This window comes from Lethenteron reissneri, chromosome 3, assembly GCF_015708825.2.
Source record: "Lethenteron reissneri isolate LAM-NWPU_2019-01 chromosome 3, ASM1570882v1, whole genome shotgun sequence".
Lineage (NCBI taxonomy): Eukaryota > Metazoa > Chordata > Hyperoartia > Petromyzontiformes > Petromyzontidae > Lethenteron > Lethenteron reissneri.
In genome coordinates this window covers 12,339,587-12,362,299 of record NC_083781.1, presented here as the reverse complement: position 1 = coordinate 12,362,299, position 22,713 = coordinate 12,339,587, and the positions used below count along the sequence as shown (strand labels likewise).

General features: G+C 50.7%; 1 protein-coding gene across 5 annotated transcripts in view; it reads right to left on the bottom strand.

The window, feature by feature from the left end:
* Nucleotides 1–1,380: 1,380 nt before the first annotated feature.
* LOC133346766 (E3 ubiquitin-protein ligase TRAF7-like) overlaps nucleotides 1,381–22,713 on the bottom strand; it is a 43,509-nt gene continuing 22,176 nt past the window's right edge. For 3 of the 5 annotated variants that reach the window (XM_061558621.1, XM_061558629.1, XM_061558638.1), the window contains exons 4-21: nucleotides 17,737–17,825; nucleotides 17,205–17,327; nucleotides 16,536–16,628; nucleotides 15,850–15,883; nucleotides 14,592–14,811; nucleotides 13,552–13,686; nucleotides 12,621–12,838; nucleotides 12,296–12,369; nucleotides 11,177–11,225; nucleotides 9,559–9,686; nucleotides 8,789–8,871; nucleotides 6,397–6,436; nucleotides 5,649–5,765; nucleotides 5,284–5,406; nucleotides 4,650–4,769; nucleotides 4,087–4,218; nucleotides 3,392–3,511; nucleotides 1,381–2,956 (exon numbers count right to left, since the gene is read on the bottom strand). In XM_061558621.1, the coding sequence (XP_061414605.1) occupies nucleotides 2,942–2,956; nucleotides 3,392–3,511; nucleotides 4,087–4,218; nucleotides 4,650–4,769; nucleotides 5,284–5,406; nucleotides 5,649–5,765; nucleotides 6,397–6,436; nucleotides 8,789–8,871; nucleotides 9,559–9,686; nucleotides 11,177–11,225; nucleotides 12,296–12,369; nucleotides 12,621–12,838; nucleotides 13,552–13,686; nucleotides 14,592–14,811; nucleotides 15,850–15,883; nucleotides 16,536–16,628; nucleotides 17,205–17,327; nucleotides 17,737–17,825 (1,913 nt within the window). In that variant the 3' untranslated portion in view covers nucleotides 1,381–2,941. Of the gene's footprint in view, nucleotides 2,957–3,330; nucleotides 3,512–4,086; nucleotides 4,219–4,649; nucleotides 4,770–5,283; nucleotides 5,407–5,648; nucleotides 5,766–6,396; nucleotides 6,437–8,788; nucleotides 8,872–9,558; nucleotides 9,687–11,176; nucleotides 11,226–12,295; nucleotides 12,370–12,620; nucleotides 12,839–13,551; nucleotides 13,687–14,591; nucleotides 14,812–15,849; nucleotides 15,884–16,535; nucleotides 16,629–17,204; nucleotides 17,328–17,736; nucleotides 17,826–22,713 lie in introns of all 5 variants that reach the window. The other 2 variants (XM_061558647.1, XM_061558658.1) reach the window with 2 other exon arrangements.

The following is a 22,713-nucleotide window of genomic DNA, read 5'->3' as shown; positions in this document are numbered from 1 at the left end:
TTGTATTTTTTTTCATAGCTGTGCAGCAAACAGTGCTTTTCGTGACGTGTAGATAAAATGTCAAAGGAGTTTAAAAAAATACACTACGCGAGGCAGTGGGCTGGGGGCCACGGTGACCTATGGGGGAACTCTGTGACACCGTGAACATCCGCAGCAGCGTACGGCAAGCAGCACTGGCCTCCTGTCACAGACCAGTCCATAATAACAATTGCAATATACCCATCCACCAAAGCGTCACAGAGTCCCAATAGCCCTTTTGTTTGTTTGTTTGGAACAGTTTCCAGTTTTAAGGTGTGCACGTTGAACTTATTTCGCACCGTACGTAGCCAACCGTGCTAATCGGAGGTGCCGGGAGGACAACAAACTGAACACAACAAAATAGTTCTAAAGAAATGGGATTTCAATCTAGATGTAACAGGTGTGTTGTACCAATATGGGAGAAGTGAAACATGCGAGTGTGGAGAAAACTACAAAGCATACGACGACGGGTAGTGCTCAACAAAGGTCCGAACAGACAGGTTCGTGAACCCGCACGCTGTACTGCCATCACATTTTCTTTCACTTCACAGCCAAAGCGGCTTTTAATAGTGTAGTAGCTATAGCGATCGTGTCTACGACGGTTCAACAACCCAATGTCAAAGTATCTCCTCATTCCAACAATTGTCATCTGGGCCGAGCGGCGTACATTCCATATTCCCATGGTGGGAGTCAGGTGGGCAACCCACATGGGGCGTACCTATTTTATCAACCGTATCAATGATGGTGATTATGACAGGTTTAACAGTAACCTACCGTCAGGGATTTGAACGGGCAACCGAGTTGACAGTCAAACATTCTAAACTCCAGCGCAAACCTGGCCTGATAGCATGTCAAATGCAACACGTGGCATGACTGAAACAAATGTTGAGTGGCAGTCCGTACCAATGCCAATGGGAATATGTAACGGCCTCTTGCATTGCCATTGTCCGAGCGTTACATAGTCCTGAAACAGCGGTGAAGATTTCACGTGCCTGGGGCAAGCCACAAGAGAAACAATGAGTTAATAACTTGTGACGCACACAGTATTTGCTCACTCGAACAGGGGGAACGACGCAGAGGTGCGAGGAACCATCGACAAGCCACACAAAGAGCCGTCACGCCAACAATTGCTAAAGACGTTAAACACGTGCGTACAAGTGCTGCGGTCCTAAATATATTTCGGTGTTATTGGCCAATTAACGAGTGTTTACATGTTGCGATTAAAGATCACGATTTGATTCAAGAGTCGCTTCTATGTCCACGTCGTAGTGGCTGCAGCATTGACAAGAACCCACTGCGGGTATCATAAAAACCTAAAAAAATTAAGTTTCTTATACGCGCGATTCTTACACACACCGCGAGTGGATGCATACTTCCGCCGCTTGCACACGCTTAGGCACAATATTTAGCAACGCTAAGATGCGGTTGCGTTTAGGCAGTCGACAGCGTGTGCATGCACAGCCCCTGTTGCCTATTACCACTGCTGGAAGACCTCCCCCCACGCCACGTAAGTCGTGGGGGTTGTTTGACCATACTTCACCATGCTGGTCAGTGCGGGTCGGTGAATGCGGGAAGTGCAGTCACATCTGAGCACAGTACGGTACAGCAATGGCATTTTTTTGCGCAAATTATCCGTACACTTCTATGCAATACAGAGGTGACCGACGACTTACTCACCACCAAGAGGTTTAGCTTCACGGGGTGGTACCTATTTTATCTACCCTGGGATTCTGATGATTGATTGATGCTGATAACAATCATCATGATGACTGACAGTAAAGATGACCGACGCTGCCGGTGATGCTCGTGATGTTGGCGGTACGATCGGCGGCAATGCTAACAAATGTGACGATGCAAATATCCCTTTTCAAACGAAAATAAAAATCTAAGAAAATTTAGTCGAACCTATTCACGCAAAACAAAAACTAATTCTCACAATGTCCCAAGTTGCAAGCCACCTCTTCCGATCCGAGGTCGTGAATGAGAGTAAAAGCATTTAAAGTCTCGTGATGTGGCTGCAGTGTCAATCGTATAAGTCTCAGTATGTCAATGCATGCTCCTGATTGTCACTGCAAGTCTTTTTCTCATTACTCAAAGCTGCAGGTCCTCGTGGTGGACAAAGTAAGCATCTACAATAGAAGAACCGTTTTTTTTTAATGTCTTGCCGAGGCTTGATTCTCATAAACTCCTGTACTCACAACCCACCATGGGTGCGGTCCTTACCACTTTTACCAATCTTCAGTTCACGTATAAATGTGCTCGTTTCTACGCAATGAGGTTGTTACAAATGAGGTTGTTATGTGTGCCCAAGGATTGGTAAGCATGTCCCACATGACGCAGAGGGCGCCGATTCAAAATTTAGATATTGATCCCCGTTTGTGTGTGCGTGTTGGCCTCATGTATACAGGGAGTGCTAATAAAATTTGCCGCGATGTACGGCTGCGATTCGATTCAAGAACAGGTTATTGTTTTTACGTTTTGGTGAATGTGGCTGCAAGAGTTAAGTGAACTCATCACATACAGCAAATACGATTCTATGCGATTCAATGCACGTATCGTCGTGAAGTGTCGATATGGATGGAATATCCGACACGTGGTGATGTTCGTACAAATTCAGTTCGCGATCCTAGCGCATGCACGTACGTGCACTTTCGTGCATTCCTGATGAAGATTGACAAACGCTGAAAGCCACACCGTGGCGGGGCACGCAGGAGCTGCAGATCAGGAGGCCCCCGTTTCACGCCCGTCTAAGACGCTGCGCCAAGCAACCGTCACGTGACGACATCAGCTATCTACAGACTACATCGGCGATGTCCAGTTTAACTCTTCTGCGCCATGACGCAGCTTGCGCGGTTGGAGCCGTGTTTGGCGGCCACTTCGCCCGAGGCGCGGTGCGACGTCTCGTGACCAGCATGCGACGTAATTAGGAAGTCCACACCTGTGAATAGAGAGACAACGTAGGCGACACGCCAATTAATAATTAGTCTGCTTCTCGTCCATGGCCGCGCATACAAAGGGCCGGCGAGGATCACGGACAGCAGCGGGAATTCCGAACTACACTGGGTGAGGGCCAGTCTCCACCCAAGACGACCACCGTCGCTGCAAAACGGCATAAATGTTACTCGCTCCAGAGACGCGATGGGCTGAATCGACCACCGGCAAGTGCGGCCACCGTTTTTATAAACGGGGTCTTCATTTAACGAACTTTGTGGCAACGAGCGAATAAACGAATGCTTAATTGAACGATGAAGTGAGTAAACTGAAGGATGAGCGAATGAACGACAATGGGATGGCCGCCCTTCCGTGCCGCACCCCCCCCGCCCTCCCCTGTAATGCCCTGCACCCGCCCCCCCAACCCTCCACTGGCCTCTACCTTCACGGTGCTGTCGACGGCGCCGGAGAAGAGGCGTCCACGGGACACGGCGAGCGCCGTCACGCTGCCCTGGTGCCGCACCAGCGTCTGCGTGCAGATCATGTTGTCCATGCTCCACACCTGCACACAAAGACAAAGGTCGCCCCCACGTTTAGCCTCAACAGACTGTTGGGGTCAGTGCCGTTAGCGAGCGCTACTAAAGGCCGGCACAGCACACGAGGGGGTGGGGTGGTCAGCGGCACGCCCGGCCGCCTTTGTCTCTCCCGTGGTGATGTTTACACATCGCACCGAGTACTCATTCAAGGCCGAGTCAATATAGGGGAGGTCCAGCAACGGCTCAGATATCCGTCACCGATGTGCGCACACACACACCTACGTGGAGTGGAGAGACGAGATGCATGCACAAATGGACTCGCAATAAACTGCGAGACCCAGTATACCAATGACACCCAGCCTCACAATGACACCCAGTCTAACAGTAATTTTGCCCCCTTTTGACGAGCCGAGCACTCAGGCTCCTGTGACCCGCTGGGCCCCAGTGCAGTCGCCAACGCCTGCCTGCTCGATCGCTACGCCACTGCTTTCGCGTCCTCCACAGCTTTGGCCGTGCGCTGGCACCGAAGGTATAAGAGGTAACCGCTGCCACCACCGCCGCCAACGCCGTTGACGCCGCTGCCTCCGCCGCCGCCACCCACCCTGAGCGAGCGGTCGTAGGAGGCGCTGAACACTTTGGTCTGGTCGGGCGTGGAGATGACGGCCAGGTCGTACACGGTGCCCACGTGGCCCGTCAGCGTGCGGATGCACTCCTTCCGCTCCAGGTCCCACACCTGCATCGCGGCATGAGCACACAAAGACAAAGGTCGCCCCCCACACCGCGTGTAAGCCTACGTAGGCCTGCGGGGGCAGGTGCTGTTGGCGAGCACCTGTTCAGGCCGGCAGGGCGCACCGAGGGGGGCTTTGTTAGCCGTCGCGGTGCCCAGGCTCGGTTGTCTCCCCCCAAAAGTGGGTGGGGGTCGTTGAGCGTGTTGGTGGGTGAGCCAGCCAACTTAGTGGCTGAGCAGGTGGACGTCTGAGCCAACGAACGTTTGGGTCGGCGCGTGAGTGGACTGGTCGGCGAGTGGGTGAGTGGGTGAGTGGGCGCATGGACAGACAGGTGAGACTGAAGCCGTTTTGGTCACTAAGCAATTGAGGGCAGGTTTGTGAGCGGCTAGGTGGGCGAGCGGGTAGGTAGGCAGGCGAACGTCGAGGGTGGACGCACGTGGATGACGTTCTCGTAGGTGCCGCACACGATGTGGTGCGAGGTGACGGCGATGGAGTAGACGCTGCCGCCCGAGGTTTCGAGCACGTGCGCGCACTCCAGCGTGCGGATGTCCCAGATCTTTGAACAAACGCAACGAGCGAGAGGTCACATCACAATGCATGCACTCGGCTCAGTGATTGTTACGCGACGCGCTGGGCCCGATGCCAACTCGCCTGGAACACTGCAGGCACGAACCTCACGCCCACCATATCCATGACTTTTTGTATTTTTCTTAAGATACATGCATCTAACTGCACGTTTGAGATTTGAATATTCTAGAATCGTAGGTGTATGTAATCATTACATGCCTGAAAATTATAATAACAAGCGCAAATCTCGTTTTCAATGTCTATAGTCAAGGTAGTGGTGGTGGTGACAGTAGTTGTGGTGGCAGTGGTGATGGTTGTGATGGTGGTGGTCACAGTGGCAGTCTGGTAGGAGCCGCTGTAGAGGTGGTAATGATGATGGTGGTGGTAATGACGGTGGTGTTGGTGGTGGTAGAGGCACCTTGATGGTCTGGTAGGAGCCTCTGTAGAGGTGGTAATGATGATGGTAATGACGGTGGTGTTGGTGGTGGTGGTGGTAGAGGCACCTTGATGGTCTGGTAGGAGCCGCTGTAGAGGTGGTTCTGCGAGGCCACGAGCGCCCGCACCCAGTGGTTGAGTCCTGCCAGCTCCTTCTTGAGGTTGAGCTGCACACCGTCGATATCCCACACCTTTGGCGGGCATTCAGGGGGGGGAAGGGGGGGGCGGTCAAAGGACTTTGGTTACCACAGCCGCTCTGAGACCACGCCCGCCCTGAGCGTGGTCGATCATCGGTAAACGTAAAGGGGGGGGGGAGAATGTGTCCCAAAGTGCGTGCTGTCATTACAAATCATCCGTTCCCAGTGCCGGGAGGTCGGTGGAGGTGCAGAGGCGCGTGCATTTGGGGGGGGTGGGGGGGGGGGGGGTCGCTCACCCGAATGGCCTTGAGCGAGCCACTGAACAGCATGCCGTTGGCGGCGACCAGCGTGCACACCGGGTTGTGGTGAGCCCGCATCATGCTCACCTTCTGCAGCGTCGGGATGTCCCACACCTTGGTCGCACGGAGCACACGGCAAACGCGTCAAACCGCGGCTGCTCGCCCAATCCAGGTTCCAGCTCGTTAACGGCCTCGGTCGTGCGTGCGACGTGGAAACCGGATGATCCTGATTGCTTGTTAACCGTAAACCCAAGCTTAACCCGGTAACCCAAAGCATTACGTAAAGCCTAACTCTAAAGCCTAACTCCTTATCTTAAGCAACCATCACTCTACGCCTAAAAAATATCCCTAAGCTTAACCATAACCCTAATCCCAAAGATTCCTAAAATACCTAAGCATATCCCCTAGCCCTAAATCCTACTCACAACGCACATAAGGGAACGTGACCAATCGTTAGCGCTGGCCATGAGCAAGACTAGCTGCACACCGAGCCCAACCACTCCTTAACCGTAACCACACAGGCACAAATAAACAGAGATACACAGAGGGAAACAGACATGTACAAGCGGAACAGAGCGAGTCGCGTGGAGAGGCATAGAGACACGACGAGAGACGGAGCAACAGAGACAGACACAGGGATCGCCACTCCTGCCCATCGCCCCCACTCATGAGCCCTGTAGACATGGACATGTCTGGTGACGCGGGGTGCCGCCGTGCATCACACTTGCACTGCAGCCAGACTTACTATTATGTTGTAGTCGGCAGATCCGCTGTAGAGCTTGTTGCTGAAAGAGAAAGCAGAGTGTGTGTTAGTGTGTAGGACAAACGCAAGTGTACGCTCGCATGTGTGTGTTTATTTAGGTGCTCGCTAACAGCACTTGCCCTACAGTCTGTTAAGGCTATACGGGGGATATTTTTCTTTGTTTATTTAGGCGCTCGCTAACAGCACTTGCTCCTGCAGTCTGTTAAGGCTATACGGGGGATATTTGTCTTTGTTTATTTAGGCGCTCGCTAACATCACTTGCCCCTTGCACCGACGGTCTGTTGAGGCTATATGAGGAATCGTTGTCTTTGTGTTGTGTGTTTACTGGTGTGGGTATACGTGTGTATGTGAGAATGTGAGAATGTGAGAATGTGAGAATGTGTGCATGCGATTCCCGCTCACTGCCAACAGCAGTGACGATTATCTGAACCGGGTTCTGGACATCCCCTAAGTCGACTCAACCTCAAATGAGTATCTGGTACGGCGTGTATACTTCACCACAAAGGAGACAAAGGCGGTCGGGCGTGATGCTGCCCACCCACCCCCTCGTGTGCCGTGCCGTCCTTCATAGGTGCTCGCTACCTGCACTTGCCCCAACAGTCTGTTAAGGTTATACGGGGGATCTTTGTCTTTGAGGCTATGCAGATGAGCATTTGCTTGTGAACATAAGTGTGTGCATGTTCACGTGCATGCTTGCATTAGCAAGCCTTTGCAGGTTCACGCGAGAGCACGCGTGTGTGTACGCACCTGTGTACGTGCGTGTGCTTGCATGAGCAAGTACGTACGCGTGCATATGTGTTTATGTCCACCTGTGTATGCGTGCGTGCGTCCGCGTGTTACATCCCGCGATGGACAAAATAACCGTGAAACCGTACACTTTCCATCCAACAAGAGGAATGTACCGAACAGCTGGGCATAGCATGAAGCTATGCGGTGGAGGCAGTGTCGTTTCGTGTCTAACGTGCCGCATGGCAACGACGGCTTTTGCATGGCAGCAGCTTCTTCAGTGACGCTAAAAATAGGGCCGCCACGTCCTGGCCAAGATGCAATCCAGCAAAACAAACGACTCCCATCACGTGGCTGCACCTTCTCTCGGCTGCCCGACGACGCGAGCCTGCGGCTTGCGCAACACTTTAAAGTTACGGTCAGGCACAGCAGCGATCTCATGGCGGCTGCGGTAACCAAAGTCCTTTGAAACCCCCCCCGCCCACCACCCCGAATGCCCGCCGCCAAAAGTGTGGGAAGTCGTCGACGGTTGTGCAGCTCAACCTCGAGAAGGAGCTGGCAGGGATCAACCACTGGGTGCGGGCGCTCGTGGCCTCGCAGAACCACCTCTACAGCGGCTCCTACCAGACCATCGAGGTGCCTCTACCACCACCACCGTCATTACCACCACCATCATCATTACCACCTCTACAGCGGCTCCTACCAGACCATCGAGGTGCCTCTACCACCACCAACAAAGACGCCTTCCACCCCCCCCCCCGTATAGCCTTCAACAGACTGTTCGGGGCAAGTGTGCGGCTAGTGAGCAGCACCTATGAAGTTACCGTCAAGCACACTGCTGGAGCCGTTATAGCGTTTCCGGCTGACGTGACTAAGCCCCCGCGTGTTAGGCGGCACTAAAATTATTACGGCGAAGAGCCTGGCCGCCGTTTTATGTCATGAATCAACGCTGCAAACTCGTTGTCGCGACAGGAAGGGGCACGCCAGGCTGGGTATGAGGGGCACGAGAAAGGTCGTCTACCCTCGAGTTAGGAGGAGCGCTGAGAGCCGGGCGGGGGAGCAGGCTGCGAAAAGTCGGTTGTACATTCCTTTAAAGCGTCAAATGTACGCAGGAAATTGTGCAACTTGCCCTCGAGTAAACAAATTATTTGGCGATGCTGCCGCTGCATTTGCGGTGGTGGCACAAGCAGAATTAACACATTCATCAATAGCACACCGTGGCCTTACAACAACAAGCATATGTATAGCAGGTGACATTCCTGGTAATATCCCATCTTCACAGCAAGTAAATCAATACACCCATTAAATGTTTTCATACTCGTGGCGCGCTTTTGGTGAATGTAGTCCATCTGATTTGTGGCCTTAAACAAAAGTATATAAACTGCAACGTTTTCTGGCCAGTAGCTCTCTCATTTTTTCTTAAGGGCCATTGCCTGAAATGTCTTCTATTAAATACCTTTTCTTTTTTTACAGCCACAGTGTTATTGACAAATGTGTTGAATTTTATGCCCTCAAGCATTTCTACAGTCTACGAGTTAAGAGCCGTTTCGCGTTTTCGGTTACGTTTTTATTGCAGCACCACTGTGCGTGTACATGTGTACAGACACACGTCCCTCTGCCGTGTTGAAGCCTCCATGTTTTCACTCACCCCTGTATGCACAGAGCCAGCACAATGCCGTCATGCCCTTCCAATGTCTTCTGGCACTTGTAAGTAGTGCACGTGTCCCACACCTTAGCGAAAGACAGACAGCAATACCCAACAAGCAGCAAAGTAACAATGCACCTCCTCGCAATGAACTTCGTCAACCGCCATGACAGACCCACTCCAGCAAACGCTCGCTCCAACCAACACTTGCTCCAACCAACACTCGCTCCAGCAGACACTCGCTCCAACCAACACTCGCTCCAGCAAACACCCGCTCCAGCAGACACTCGCTCCAACGAAACCCTCGCTCCAACCAATACTCGCTCCAGCAGACACTCGCTCCAGCAGACACTCGCTCCAGCAGACACTCGCTCCAGCAGACACTCGCTCCAACCAACACTCGCTCCAGCAGACACTCGCTCCAATCAACACTCGCTCCAGCAAACGCTCGCTCCAACCAACACTCGCTCAAGCAGACACTCGCTCCAATCAACACTCGCTCAAGCAGACACTCGCTCCAATCAACACTCGCTCCAACTAAACACTCGCTCCAACCAACACTCGCTCCAGCAAACATCCGCTCCAGCAGACACTTGCTTCAGAAAAAACACTCGCTCCAAGACATTCGCTCCAACTAAACACTCGCTCCAATCAACACTCGCTCAAACCAACACTCGCTCCAGCAAACATCCGCTCCAGCAGACACTCGCATCAGATAAAACACTCGCTCCAACGAAACACTCGCTCCAGCAGACACTCGCGCTACCACGCACCTTGATGGTCTTGTCGGACGAACCGCTGAACAGTAGGTCCCCTCCGACGTGCACACAAAGGCACCACACGGGCCCCTGGTGGCCCACAAAGGTGCCCTTGCATTTGAAGATCTGCTGGGGATCATAAGCTGCACACCAGAGATTACTTGATGAGTAAGAGCTCCTCTGCAGGAGGTGGTCATAACTGTCCAACAGCAGAGGTCTCCTCCTTCTCAGACAAGATAATATGAGCAAAAGATAATGCCTCTTATATATATATATTTTAAACAATACGTGTTTTATTTGGGTTAGATCGCGTAAATAAAAATGTGTCGTTAAACCTGCCACCAGCCAACACAGCCAATTAGTAAGGTTTGTCACGTAAACAGAACATGCCAATTCGTTCTAGTATAGCACACTGGTGTGTTGGAGACCAAATCCACAACAGTAACAATCTGAGAATGACGTTTCGCCAGTAACAACAACTAGCATCATCAGACGACAGCCAGACATTTATATTTAGGCGATCTAATCCAAAAAACCTATATTATGGATATCGGTCGCCAAAGCCTACGTGTTAAACTGACGTGTTTGCAAATTGAGCTGATAAAAAAAGTCGTTGATATTCTCATTGGGAATGTCGTGAACGTATGAATAATACATTTTTAGTATATTTTTCAAAATTGTATTCCAATTGTGCTATCGGCACCATATCATGAGACGGAGAAAAAAAAATCCCATTCGGAAATCTCCCAGAGCAGCACTTAACAACCATGAACGGTCCGCAAAAGGTGCCATCACAAAACTACTTCTGAGACCCCTTCAAGTGACCTCTTATCCACATTAACGGTGATACATTCTCCCGCATTCCCCGACTGCAATAAATAGAGATATTTTATTTTAAGGCGGTGTTATTTAGTCTTCAGCGTTAGAATTTAACGCGATGGCTATTTTTGTGTGCAGTCATTGGTTACTGGGCTAAGACCATCAACTCACTAGACTTGAGAACAGAGGTTAAATCCAGTCAGGCTCAAACCCCAGATTCAATCTTGACATATCAACCATTACAAAGCAGTGCCTCTGCTACGCTATTCGCCTCCCTGATCCACCCAGGCACCTCCAAGATGTACTCTTTAGTTTTGTCGGTAAAGTCATGTAGTTAAAAAATAAAATAAATGAAAAAACAACTGAATTAAATCACGACGTTTTGGAGGCAACACAAGCTTCCGTCTTCAGGTGGAACCGTCACAGCAAAATTACTGTATCAAGTGACGGTTTCACCTGAAGACAGAAGCTTGTTTTGCCTCCGAAACGTCATGATGTAATTCAGTTGATTTTTCATTTATTTTAATTTTATTTTTACCTACGTGACTTTACCGAAAAAACCAAAGAGTATGAATCCTTGCAGTCACGAAAACTTCTAATCTAGAACCTCCAAGATGTGTCAATCGCTCTCACGGTCTTTACATGCGATGGGATGTCACCGTCCAAACACGCAGTCACGTACGCATGTACGTAGAACTTCGTTCGCACCGTACATAGCCGACCGTGCTAATCGGAGGTGCGGTCACAATGATCGTATTGTGTACATTCTTAACACGGAGAGACAGTGTTGTGCGTTTATTTTGCGAGCACGTACATCCCAGGACGCCCATGTTGAGCCGATCGTTGATGTGAGACATCTCATCCTGCGGTAGAAAAAAATATATAAGCGGAGAGAGCTGTTAACATGGTCCCTAAAAGAACGCAACACAACCAGCACTTACTAATTCAATAAATGACCTAATAAGTCAGGAATGGTAGCAAGTGGCTGCTATCCGGCGCTCTGGAGTTGGGAGCAGTAGTGTAGCGGTTAGTGCACTGCGATACGTACCCGGCGACCCGAGTTCGATTCCCGCTCATGGCCAACACCAGTGAAAAAACGGTCATGGGTCTCCCTTAGGTTAACTTCGCCTGAAATAAGTACCCGGTGCGATGTGTAAGCCTGGCCACCCACCCCCCTCCTGTGACGTGCCGGCCTTCATAAGTGCTCGCGAACAGCACTTCTTCAACAGTTTGTTAAAGCTATATGGAGGATTTTGTCTTTGTAGGGGCAAGAGGTTGCAGACCACAGAGATATGCGAGACTAATTAAATCCGCCAGGGCTGCGAGATGGCGAGGAAGTGACAGTAGGGCAATCGAGTTCATAAACCTGTCCAGGCTCGTACAATGAAATAATGACTTGGTAATAAATACAGATAACCATATTATGCAAGTGTTATGGGTTAGTATGCAAGTCAATAAAGGTGCTAGGGGTCTTTGTGGAAGTCAAAGAAGGCCTCTGTGTACGCCTACATAAATTGAGGGATCTCTATGCAATTATGGGACTTTTAATTTCAAAAACCTGTTTATAATGGCCATCTGTTTATGTTATGGGTCTTTAAGATAAGTCTACAGGTCTCTGTGTGTCTATGTCTACAGGTCTCTGTGTATATCTGTAGGTCTCCAAAAGTCCATGGGTCTCAGTTGCAAGTCTATCCAAGTGTGTTATGGGTCCCTATACAAGTCTATGTTGTTTTGGGATCCCAATTTAAACCCAGTCCACTCATGTCAATGGCCTTGAACGTGGCTAAAAAGAGGTCACTGGACTATGGACTCTGCGTACCTGAATTGGCTATGGCTGTCATTTAGTGTGCTACTGGACATCTGTGAAAAAGAGCTTCATAGCTCAATAATTCTTCCCGTCTAAATAAATATTCTGATAAAGATTCTGACTCACGCTCAGCAGTGTGGTATCTCTACGGAACTCCATCAGCTCTTCGCCCAGCTTCGTCTGATTTTCATGTAGCATGTCTGTGTGTAAGCATACAACATACGCATCATACACACACACACAATAAACAGTAATGATATCGTATATATTAGGGATGTCATCGATAAAAGTGTGTGTTTTATGCTTACGATACCATCATTTGTGTAGTAAGACTGATTTCGAGTCATACATGTTTACATACATATTTTCAAATACCACTGATGATTCAATATATTCACAGTCGCACAGACACAGTGCATCCGTTCGTCAACATCACCCACCCACCCCTCACCGAATTTGACGTCGACCGACTTCTCGAGCTGCTCCAGGCGCTCGGCGAGGCGGCCCAGCATGCTCCGCAGGAAGGCGAGCTCCTGGTCGCGCTGCGTCAGCGACAGCCGCATCTCGCCAAAGCGCTCCTCGCACGCGCGCAGGTAATCGCTCACCGCCTCGTACCGGCAGCGCGACAGGTGTGCCGGCACCGTGTCGTCGTTCCCCACGAAGTCGCACCTGTGTGCGTGCGTGCGTGCGTGTGTGCGGTGGTGGAGCGGTTATAACTCGCTGGGCTGCGAACCCGGCGACCCGTGTTCGATTCTCGCTCACGGCCAACATTGGTGACGATTATCTGAAACCGGTCCTGGGCCTCCCCCTAGGTCGACTCAGCCTCAAATGAGTGTAAAATCCTCGCCACTGGGCAGACAAAGGCGGTCGGGTGTGGTGCTGGCTACCCACCCCCTCGTGTACCTTGCTGGGCTTCATAGGTTCTCGCTAACAGCACTTGGCCCAACAGGCCATACGGAGGATCTTTGTCTTTGTGCGGGGAGTAGTAATGCAGCGGGTAGCGCGCTGCGTTACGAACCCGGCGGCCAGAGTTAGACTCCCGCTCACGGCCACCATCAGTGACGATACACATAAGTACATTAAACCGCGGCATCAGCATCCCTTAGAGGGCAAGGCTGTGGCACATTATACAGACGTGGCTTTGTGAGATCAACAGTCTTCATGCTCTACTGAACAAGCATAAATACCCATATTCACAGGTAATTCTGTCCATGAGCGTGCGTGCACGTACTCCTGTATTTTGTGTGCACGCCTGTGTACTTGTGCGTTTGCGTGTAAATGCACGCACCCGTTCCGCATGTGCACGTGTATCTTGAATGCGAGTGTACACGTGCGTGCGTGTACATGTGCGTGCGTGTACATGTGCGTGCGTGTAGACGCACCCGTACTTGGCGTGCGGACACTTGATGTGCTTGCACTCGCGCAGGTGGGCCTCCAGGTGAGTCCAGAGCAACGGGGGGCAGTCGGGGTTGTTGGGGCATTGAACGGGACGGTATTCGCAGGTCTCCTCGTGCTCCCTGCGGGCGCCACCAACAAGAGCAACACTTGCAACAACAACAATCACCACCGCCACGGGTGTTACCAACACCACAACCACCACCACCAACAACCGCCACTGTCATTACCACCACCACCACCATCTACAACAACCGCCACTGCTGTTACCACGACCACTGTCGTTACCACCACTACTACCAACGACAACCTCCACTGCTGTTAACACCACAACCACCACCAACAATAACCACCACTGTTGCCACCACCACCAACAACCACCAGGAATAGCAACCAACCCGACTATCGTGACCGCAACCAATATTACCGGCAAACATTGCCCCGACCACTAACACCACTAACAACCGTCGGTGTGACCATCACAACAACAAACGCCGTCGCCGTGACCATCACCATTAGTACAAAAACAATCCATAATCAACGTTGTTGGGTTAGATCGCGTTATTTATAAATGTGTCGTAACCCTCTACCACCTGACATGGCCAATCAGCAAAAAAAGTGTCACGTTGACAAAAGACAAATAGTTCACTGCTTTAGCCCAATTCTGGCGAATTGCCCGATGATGCTGGATGCAATTACTAGCGAAACGTCGTACTCAAAAATTGTAAATGTCATGGTTTCACGCTTCAACACACCGGTGGGCTAAAGCAGTGAACTAATTGTCTTTTGTCAACGTGACACTTTTTTTGCTGATTGGCCGTGTCGGGTGGTGAAGGGTTACGACACATTTATAAATAACGCGATCTAAACCCAAAAACGTTGATTATGAATAATATTGGTCGCGAAAGCCGACGTGTTAAACTGACAAAAACAATCATTGCCACCACCACCACCTCCACAACAGCAACAACCACTGCATGCCCCACACCCGCGCGCATCCCATCTCGCTTCTCGGCAGTGCCCGTACTTGCGTAGGCACATCTTGATGGTGATGGGGCAGCCCTGGGGGTCCGATTCGTAGTCGTAGGACCCCGACGGCCGGAAGAGGGGGGCGGCCGTGGCGCCCAGCGGGTTGCCCGCAGGGCGGCAGCCGTACTTGCAGCGGACCTCGAGCTCGCCCACCTGCTCCGCCACGGCGATGTTGCTCACCACCACGCTCAGCTTGGCTAGGTCGGCCGGGCACTTGTCTGATGCAATCGTACAACGCAAGCCTCGAGTCACAAGAGTACGTCGGCTTTCCAGCCCTTCACGACTGTCTGTAGATATGGCGCGCGAGGGGATCGTGTTTCAAGTTTACAGGTTTCACCTCGCTCTGTGCGGTAGAAGATGACTTCCAAAAAAATGGCGCACAAAGCGAAACCGCACAAGGATACACACAGTAAACACACAATACACACACACAGAATACACACACAGTACACACGGTGTTGACCCACGTCCGACCGCATAGCGACATGAGTGAATTTAACCCACATTATACAGCGCATTTTGGGAATAAATAGGTTAGCAGCATCTACGCGAAATCACATAGACTGAACCCGCATTGAGCGAGGGAAACTTGTACTTTGTGTAACCAGGTGAGAGCTCAAGGAACCAGGCTAATCTCATTGACAACAGTCACCTGGAGCATGAGTCTGCCAGGAGATGGCAATGACTGCTATGTATCCCAATTGAGTAATTTTGCGGTTAATTTTCGAATTTGGCAAAATTTGAACCCTGACACCGGCACACAAGTGGCCCCGTTCTTGCGAACGGACCTCGCGGGATCTTCAAAATCCACTGCGAAGCGGACGGTGCGTTTAATTAGTGGCTGTTACAGCCGCGGTAATAATCAGGGCGGCCCCAGGATTCGAACCGTGAACCTGTGTAACAAGCGGCAATCGTACTCACGTTGGGGCCATGACAATCACCCAGCCCTCCAGCACCATAACCGGCCAACGCTGTCTCTCCAGCACCAGGTACTTCAGTTAGGCCTAGGGGAGGCCTAAAACCCCTTTTCTATCATGTGCCACCGATGTTAGCCGTGGCTTGAAATCGAATTCACCAGGCTGGTAGTGCAGCGCGCTAACCACTACGCCAGTGCTCCCCACAGTTACACGTGCGTAAACAACGCAGCGTCTTAAACCTGCTTACACCGACGGCTACAAGATACAGATGCAGAGCAATGAGCTTGAGTGCTAAAATGTTCATCGTCGTGTGTGGTCGATTGTACGGTAAATGCTTACCGGCCGTCAAGGTGCATTTTCGACAAAACGTGTGCTGTTAAGACGAGAAGAAGTCACACAGAGTGGAGAAAACATTACCGACAAGGATGACCACATCACCAAAGCATTACCTAGCGCTTTAACGACGAGATCGGCTAATGCGCAGGCGCCAGATGGATTGCTGCGTCCCAAGACTGTGAGAGGCAATGCCAGACTTAGGAGGCGGCCGTTATCCCAGCAGTTGGGACGTAAGAACATGGCCGACGAGATTCACGAAGACGGAGTTTACGAATGGGCTCCGGCGAGCCCCGCAGTCGCGTTCACGACAACGTAGCATCACGACCGCGGTCTAGAATGTTGACCATTCATCGACCCATATCATAGGGGTTGAACTCGTCAAGTGCTGAACTCATCATTTTGCGCGCGGTTGCAAGTTGCTTTGCTCAGTCGGTGTCAGCCGCCGAGGGCGTGATGGGTTTATTTTTAATTCCTGTTGCTGTATTCCCCCTGTACCGTGCCCGATCCTCTGTCAAGTGCACCGATGTCGACTTTATTGAGGGCGATATTGGCACGTAAAACAAAGATCGATCGATTGATTGAAGTGCCCCGTAGGAACGGACGGGACTCGAACCCAAACCCTGGCCCCCTGAGGCGGGGTGCGGCGGCGGCGATGGCGTGATGGCACAATGGCGGCGTAGCTCACGCACCCCGCAGGTGGTGATGACGGGATCGCGGTAGACGCGTCCGCACAGCTGGCACGTGAGCTTCCCCGACGGCTGGTCCACGAACACCAGCGGCTCCTGAGAGATATCGGGGGCGGCGATGAAAGAGGACGGGGTTAAGAGTTTGGGTTGGTGTTACAGTTCGAGGGTAGGGTTTAGGAGTTACGGTTAGTTAGGCTCGGTGTAGAGTGAGGGTTGGTGTCGAGTGACGGTTAGTGTTTAAAGGTTAGGGCTTGGATTCAGGGATAGTTGTAGGGTTAAGTGTTCGGTTAGGAATAGGGTTAGGGTTAGTGTTCAAGTTAAGTTACAGTTGAGGGGTTTTGGGTTAATGTTAGAATTAGGTTAGCGCTTGGGTGTAAGGGTTAGCGTGAGGTTATTGCTTTTAAAGTCTCACTGCACAGGCTCCCAAGAGCTGGCGTCTTAGATTGAGGATGAGATGATAATTTGAGTTAAATTCAGGTTTTTAGGAGGAGTTCTGTTCATTTTTGGGGTCATTATTAGTGTTGTGTATGGGTTACCAAGGTGTATATTTATAATTGTGTTAGGATTAATGATCGGATTAATCCGATTCTCTTCTATCACCTCCGCTTCGAATAACAGTGTCACCTTGACAACCCTCCCTGTTGCCCGAGCAACACCTTTCCCTGCACTCACCTGCTGCTCCTCCTCCTCAGGACCGTGCAGGGAAAACGTGGAGCGGATCGAGAGCGTGGACTCGGAGTGCAGAGAGTGCACGGAGATGGCAGAGTCTGACCGCCGGGATCCAGTTCCGGGATGCTTGAGTTGCCGAATGAAGAAAAACCAAAAAGTCAATGTAATTAATAATATTTAGAATTAATATGTTAGCATGGTTTTATACAGATTCCTCTTACATTTTCAATAATACGAGCTTTTTATATCCATACGTATGCCAGCCCTGGATGAATCTCAAGACTCTTGTCCAGGTGTCCTCTTTAAAATGTTGGGGCAATGACTTTCACTCCAAACTGTGACGATCCGCTGAACTGCAAGGGGCCTGAATCGTTCCAACCGCAACCCCCGAGTCTGCCACGTGGGATGACGCAATCGTTCCTCCCCTTGGGCCCCCCCCCCCCCGAACCCTCACTCCCCTCCCCCCATCCCTGTGGTGCCGTCGTCTATGCCGTGGGGGAGGTGGGGGGGTGTCAGTGTCCTCATTCGCCCGTACCGGTTCTCCGTCTCGTGTCGGGTGGCTACTCGTGGGCCCTGCTGGCGCGGCGCTCGCCCTGTGCTGTGTGAACGAGCAGCTGTTGTCAGCTGCGGTAGGAGAAGGCGTCAGGGAAGGGGGTGGGGGGAGAGACACACAGAGTGGAATCACACGGCCCCCGTCTGGTAGATATAAGCCTAAGGCTGTCCTCTGCCCAGAGGTCGCAACCGGGTACCCGATACCCGTACCCTACCTGATACCCGGCCACCCGTACCCGGCCGGGTATGGGTACGGGTACCCATTTGCGACCCTGGTGCGGCCGGGTACGGGTAAGGAATCAAAACCCGTTTGCGACCTCTGCCTCTGCCTCCCGGGCTATTCGATACGAGCTTGAAGTTCCGCGAGTGGCGCAGAAGACCCGCGTCGGTATCTGATGCTCAAAGGCTGAACGTGTGCGTGATCTCAGTTTACTAACACCGCTGCATTGATGCGATGCAGTACAAAGTCTTGCATCGGAATCGCTGGGGACTCTGGTATAGGCGGATTTTTGAAAAGGTGAACATCTACAGCAAATAAAAGTTACACCGCTATGCACAAAATATTGCACTGCGTGTGGGCAGCTGATTGATCGGAGCGGATATGTGATGGTCGGATATGCGAAATTGCACTCCATTAAACTGTATTGGGTTGGCGGCACAGCGATGGCACCAGGACTATAATCACACGCTTGGCTCTGACTGTAAAAGTCTCATTTCATTGATGAGCCGATACACGCTGCAGAGAAATGTTGACGTTTATCTTTGATATAACATCGAATAATTTTCTGCTTGCGATATTTTCAATTCTTCGTACGATATGGAATTGCGTCATATAGCGTTTTCGTTTTTTTTTCCCCCTGATTACCGTTATCCTTAGTTGCTGTACTATGTTTTGGTTTGTGGTTTGCTTTTGTAATTCTTTTGACCCAGGTCACTCCACTCTTGCAAATGAGACTATACCCTGCTCCCTTGACTTCTCACCTGGTTGAAACAAAATAACATTGAGCGGAAGCTGCACACACACCGTGACGATCTCTTTGTGACTCCGCCCCAAACCCACGACCTCGATAGCAAAGCTCGAAGCGGTACGCTGAATGTCCCGCCCCCCCCCCCGTTGCCACCGAGTCAACGAGAGAGAAGGAAGGTGTCAATGACACGCGTCTCTCCCTGTGAAACCCGAGGCGTGACTCCAGGCAGAGCTGGATTCGGTTAAACGAGCATTTTATAGAGCCGCATCGTTCTTGCAAAATGCATCTCACAACACTCGGAGGTGTGCGTATATATTATCCCGTGCCAAGACGTCTGCAAGTTGCAGGGTGGGGTGTCCCGTTCGCCGACGATACTCGGAACGTGCGACCGGTTCGCGTTAATTTCATTTAGAGAGGCTTAGCACCGTTGTTTTTAAAGACATTGTACTCACCACAGAGAACTATAGTGACACGACCGCACTCTATGATGGTTGGCGCCAAACCGTGCCACCACACAACCTCCTACGTGGCTATTTTCTTCCGTTTCCGTTCCGCAAGGTTCACATCACTGAACCGTTAACAGTTTTTGGGGGCACAGTCTTTGCACATTCAACTCTGGTCCCTTTAGTGGTTGACCACCACTCGTGCCCGACACTAAACACTCAAGTGTTATTTATTGAGGTTAGCGCATGTGTGGATTTTAAATATCATAGAAATATGAATGCTACGCCAAATCAAAGTTCAAACGAACGAAACCATTTTAACGTTGGCACATTATCGGTAGTTAATACTCACAGCAATGCTAAGGCTTTAATTACAAAGTTGCCTGTAGGATTTACCACCGTGCTGAAAATTTGTGTTTTAAGCGTTACAAAGCTGTTTTTATATTTACTCGTTTGTGGGGAGGCGGGAGACGGGGGGGGGGGGGCCCTCAGAATCGTGAGGCCCCGGGCTGCTGCCCCTAAAGCATCCCCGGAATGAATCGGAACCCCTGCACGACTGGAAGGGCGCACGAGGGCTTGGACAGGGCGAGTGGCATGGGGCGGTTGCGCCGCAGCTGTGCCCCATGGACGTGGCCGCTCTCCCCTTTTATAGACACGGCCCGGCCGGCCGGCTGCCCTCCCCACGCGCGGCGAGACGGCACATGCAACAAAAAAGAAAAAAGCCCCACGCTCGCCTGCAATAAATAATAATCAAAATTTGCAGCCCCATTTGTCCATCCACTGTTGTTGGATGAATGTTTCCCTACGCAGGTGTTAGACATGTGGGGGGGGGGGGGGTTGGTTTGACCTTTCTTTACCACACAAGACGTGGGTGGTGGCCCAGGACTGGTGAGGATATCACTGCGGATTTTATAGACGTGGCCGGGGGGGATCGAAATGAGGTCCCCGCAAGGTTCACATCACTGATCCGCCGCTACACTCGCATGTACACCGTGAATATACGGTCATGTCAGACGGTAAGAGCGACCTCGCTGCTTCAACGAGCCACGTATGCATGTTGAACTTTTTTCGCACCCTACGTAGCCAACCGTGCTAATCGGAGGTGCGGGTGAAGGACAACAAACTAAACACAAAAATCAGTTCTAATGAAATTAGTTTTCAACTTAGATTTGAAAGTGCATAGGTCCAGCGGTTTCCTAATAGCGGAAAGGAAGAGCGTTCTGGATGGCCGCAGAAGCGCATCTGAAGCGATGCCGCCTATCCTGAGCAATTGAGATTCCACAAAGCGGTGGACGTTTTGTTTGATGATCATTTCGTTTTGTTTGATGATCATTTAAGAATGTGTGACATGCTAATAGGGTTTTTCTCCTTTTTTCTGGCAACAAAACTGACACCTTTTGCAAGGAATCGTGTTTACATTAACCACAATACTTCCAGTCAAATGCAAACAAAAAACAATACTCTGATAATTTATGCATTGTCTTTGAAACTGATTGGTCCACACCAGAGACAGCTTTCTTTGGAGCCTAGTCTCATATGGTGTTTGACCAGATGACGCCAAATGTGTGACATGCACAACAGCTTTCATTCGCTCCCAGGGAGAGAAAGAGAGTGCAGAAAGGACGATTTAGAGGTGTGGGAAACCCCAGACAAAGCGGTAAGGCAAACAGGGCCGGTGCGACCAACAACCGCCGATTGCATCGCAAATTGTTCTCAACCAGGTCAAGTCTGAGCTGCCTCGGTTTTAATTGTTTGATTGACTTGACGACAAAGTTGACGAGGATGAACCGCTGTAGCCGTTTACAAAGTGTGCCTATGTAACAACAGCGGCCGCCGTTCGCCACTCGGCGGCGGTGGCGTCACCACAGGACTTGTGCCAGGCTCGGTGAACATTGTGTTTGTGTTAGCATACAAGTCTACCTTACATAGTCCAATGTCTAAAAAAAATCACAGGAACATAAGGGCGCAGCGGTGGAGTGGTTGGCACAGTGGTCTGTGCACTGCACCATCAACTTGGCGACCTAAGTTCAATTCCTGACACCAGAATCAGAATTCTGGGCACTCCCCCCCTTCCTTCACCAAACCCGAACTGACCGGCATGGTGAAGTATGGTCAAACCGCCCCCGTGACCAACACAGCATGGAGGGAGGCTTTCATCCAATAGTGGGCTGTGAATTATTATTCATTATTGGGGCAAGTGCCGGCAAGGTACATGACGGGGTGGGTGGCCAGCACCACCCCGACCACCTTTGTGTCCCCGGCGGCACTCATTTGAGGTTAAGTCTACCTAGGGGAGGCCCAGTACTAGTTCAGATAATCATCACCGGTGTTGGCCGTGAGCGGGTCGCCGGATTTTGTAGCGCAGCGCGCTAACCACTACACCACCGCTCCCCATCACACACACACGCACGTAGACACACAGCACTGTATATGCATAAACACACATATAAACACACACGTTCACACTGGCAGGGTAGAACACGCAAGGGAAACGGAGGAGAGATGTGCGTAGAGAATGAGTCCTCTGTTCTCGCGGCAAAACTCGCCCGCTTTTTTTTTCCGTTGGCCTTTTTTGCACTGCCCCATCTGGTTCCCATTAACATCTGCTGCAAACTCACAGCCAAGTGCGACTTGTTTAACCCAGAGTAACTCAAGCTATGCGAGAATTCTCCTCCGCGTGGCGCCAAATTTAATTAGGAAATTAAGATGGCTTTAGGAATGATATTTTAACATTCTTGGGCAACATACGTGTCGACGTTTTTGAACCACGAACGTGTACGAAAGCACAACATGGAATCGCAAATCCAAAGGGTAAAAAGTTGACCAAATCCCAAGGGTTCGCGACTCCACGCATGCCTAACTACCACTTCCATAGGACGACCGCTTATCTGAGCCAAGGCTGGGGGATTTGAATCTGTGACCTGCCTGATTAGGTCATTATGCGTCACAAGTAAACACAGTACAGTAAGTCCCCGGGTTGCGGAAAATCCGACTTACAGAAATCCTAATTTACGGAAATGCTCCCAGAAATCATGTTACAAAAATGTCAATATCCGGAAATGTATGCGTTCGTTATGTAAGCACAAGTAGTGCAACGCGGTGAGGTTGCGGATGAATACTGCCTTACGCCCCGCTCTGCCAAAACGCCGCCTTCACAGAGCCAAAGCTTCACTGGGATTAAGTTAATGATAATTGTTCGTAGCGTTACGTAATTATTTTCCTTTTGTAACATACAGCACTGTAGGATACAGTACTGAGATAACAAGTAAACCCGTAAAAACAAAGTTTTTCACTATAAATCCTTTATATGCGTGGCGGCTAGAGTCTTCTCGTCCTCTGGCTTGAGATGGCTGCCACCTATGGGTCAGATGATTGTCTGCCAGTATTAAGCAATTGGTAATTAAATATTTAATTTGTTTTCCCTAAACAGTGTAAAATTTTGGAAAAAAAATTTCACGAAAATTAATTGTCACACACAACGAGTATGTGTGGAAAATGTCAGCTCGATTGGATCACGGGAAGTGGGTTAAAAAACGAGCGAAAGATTTG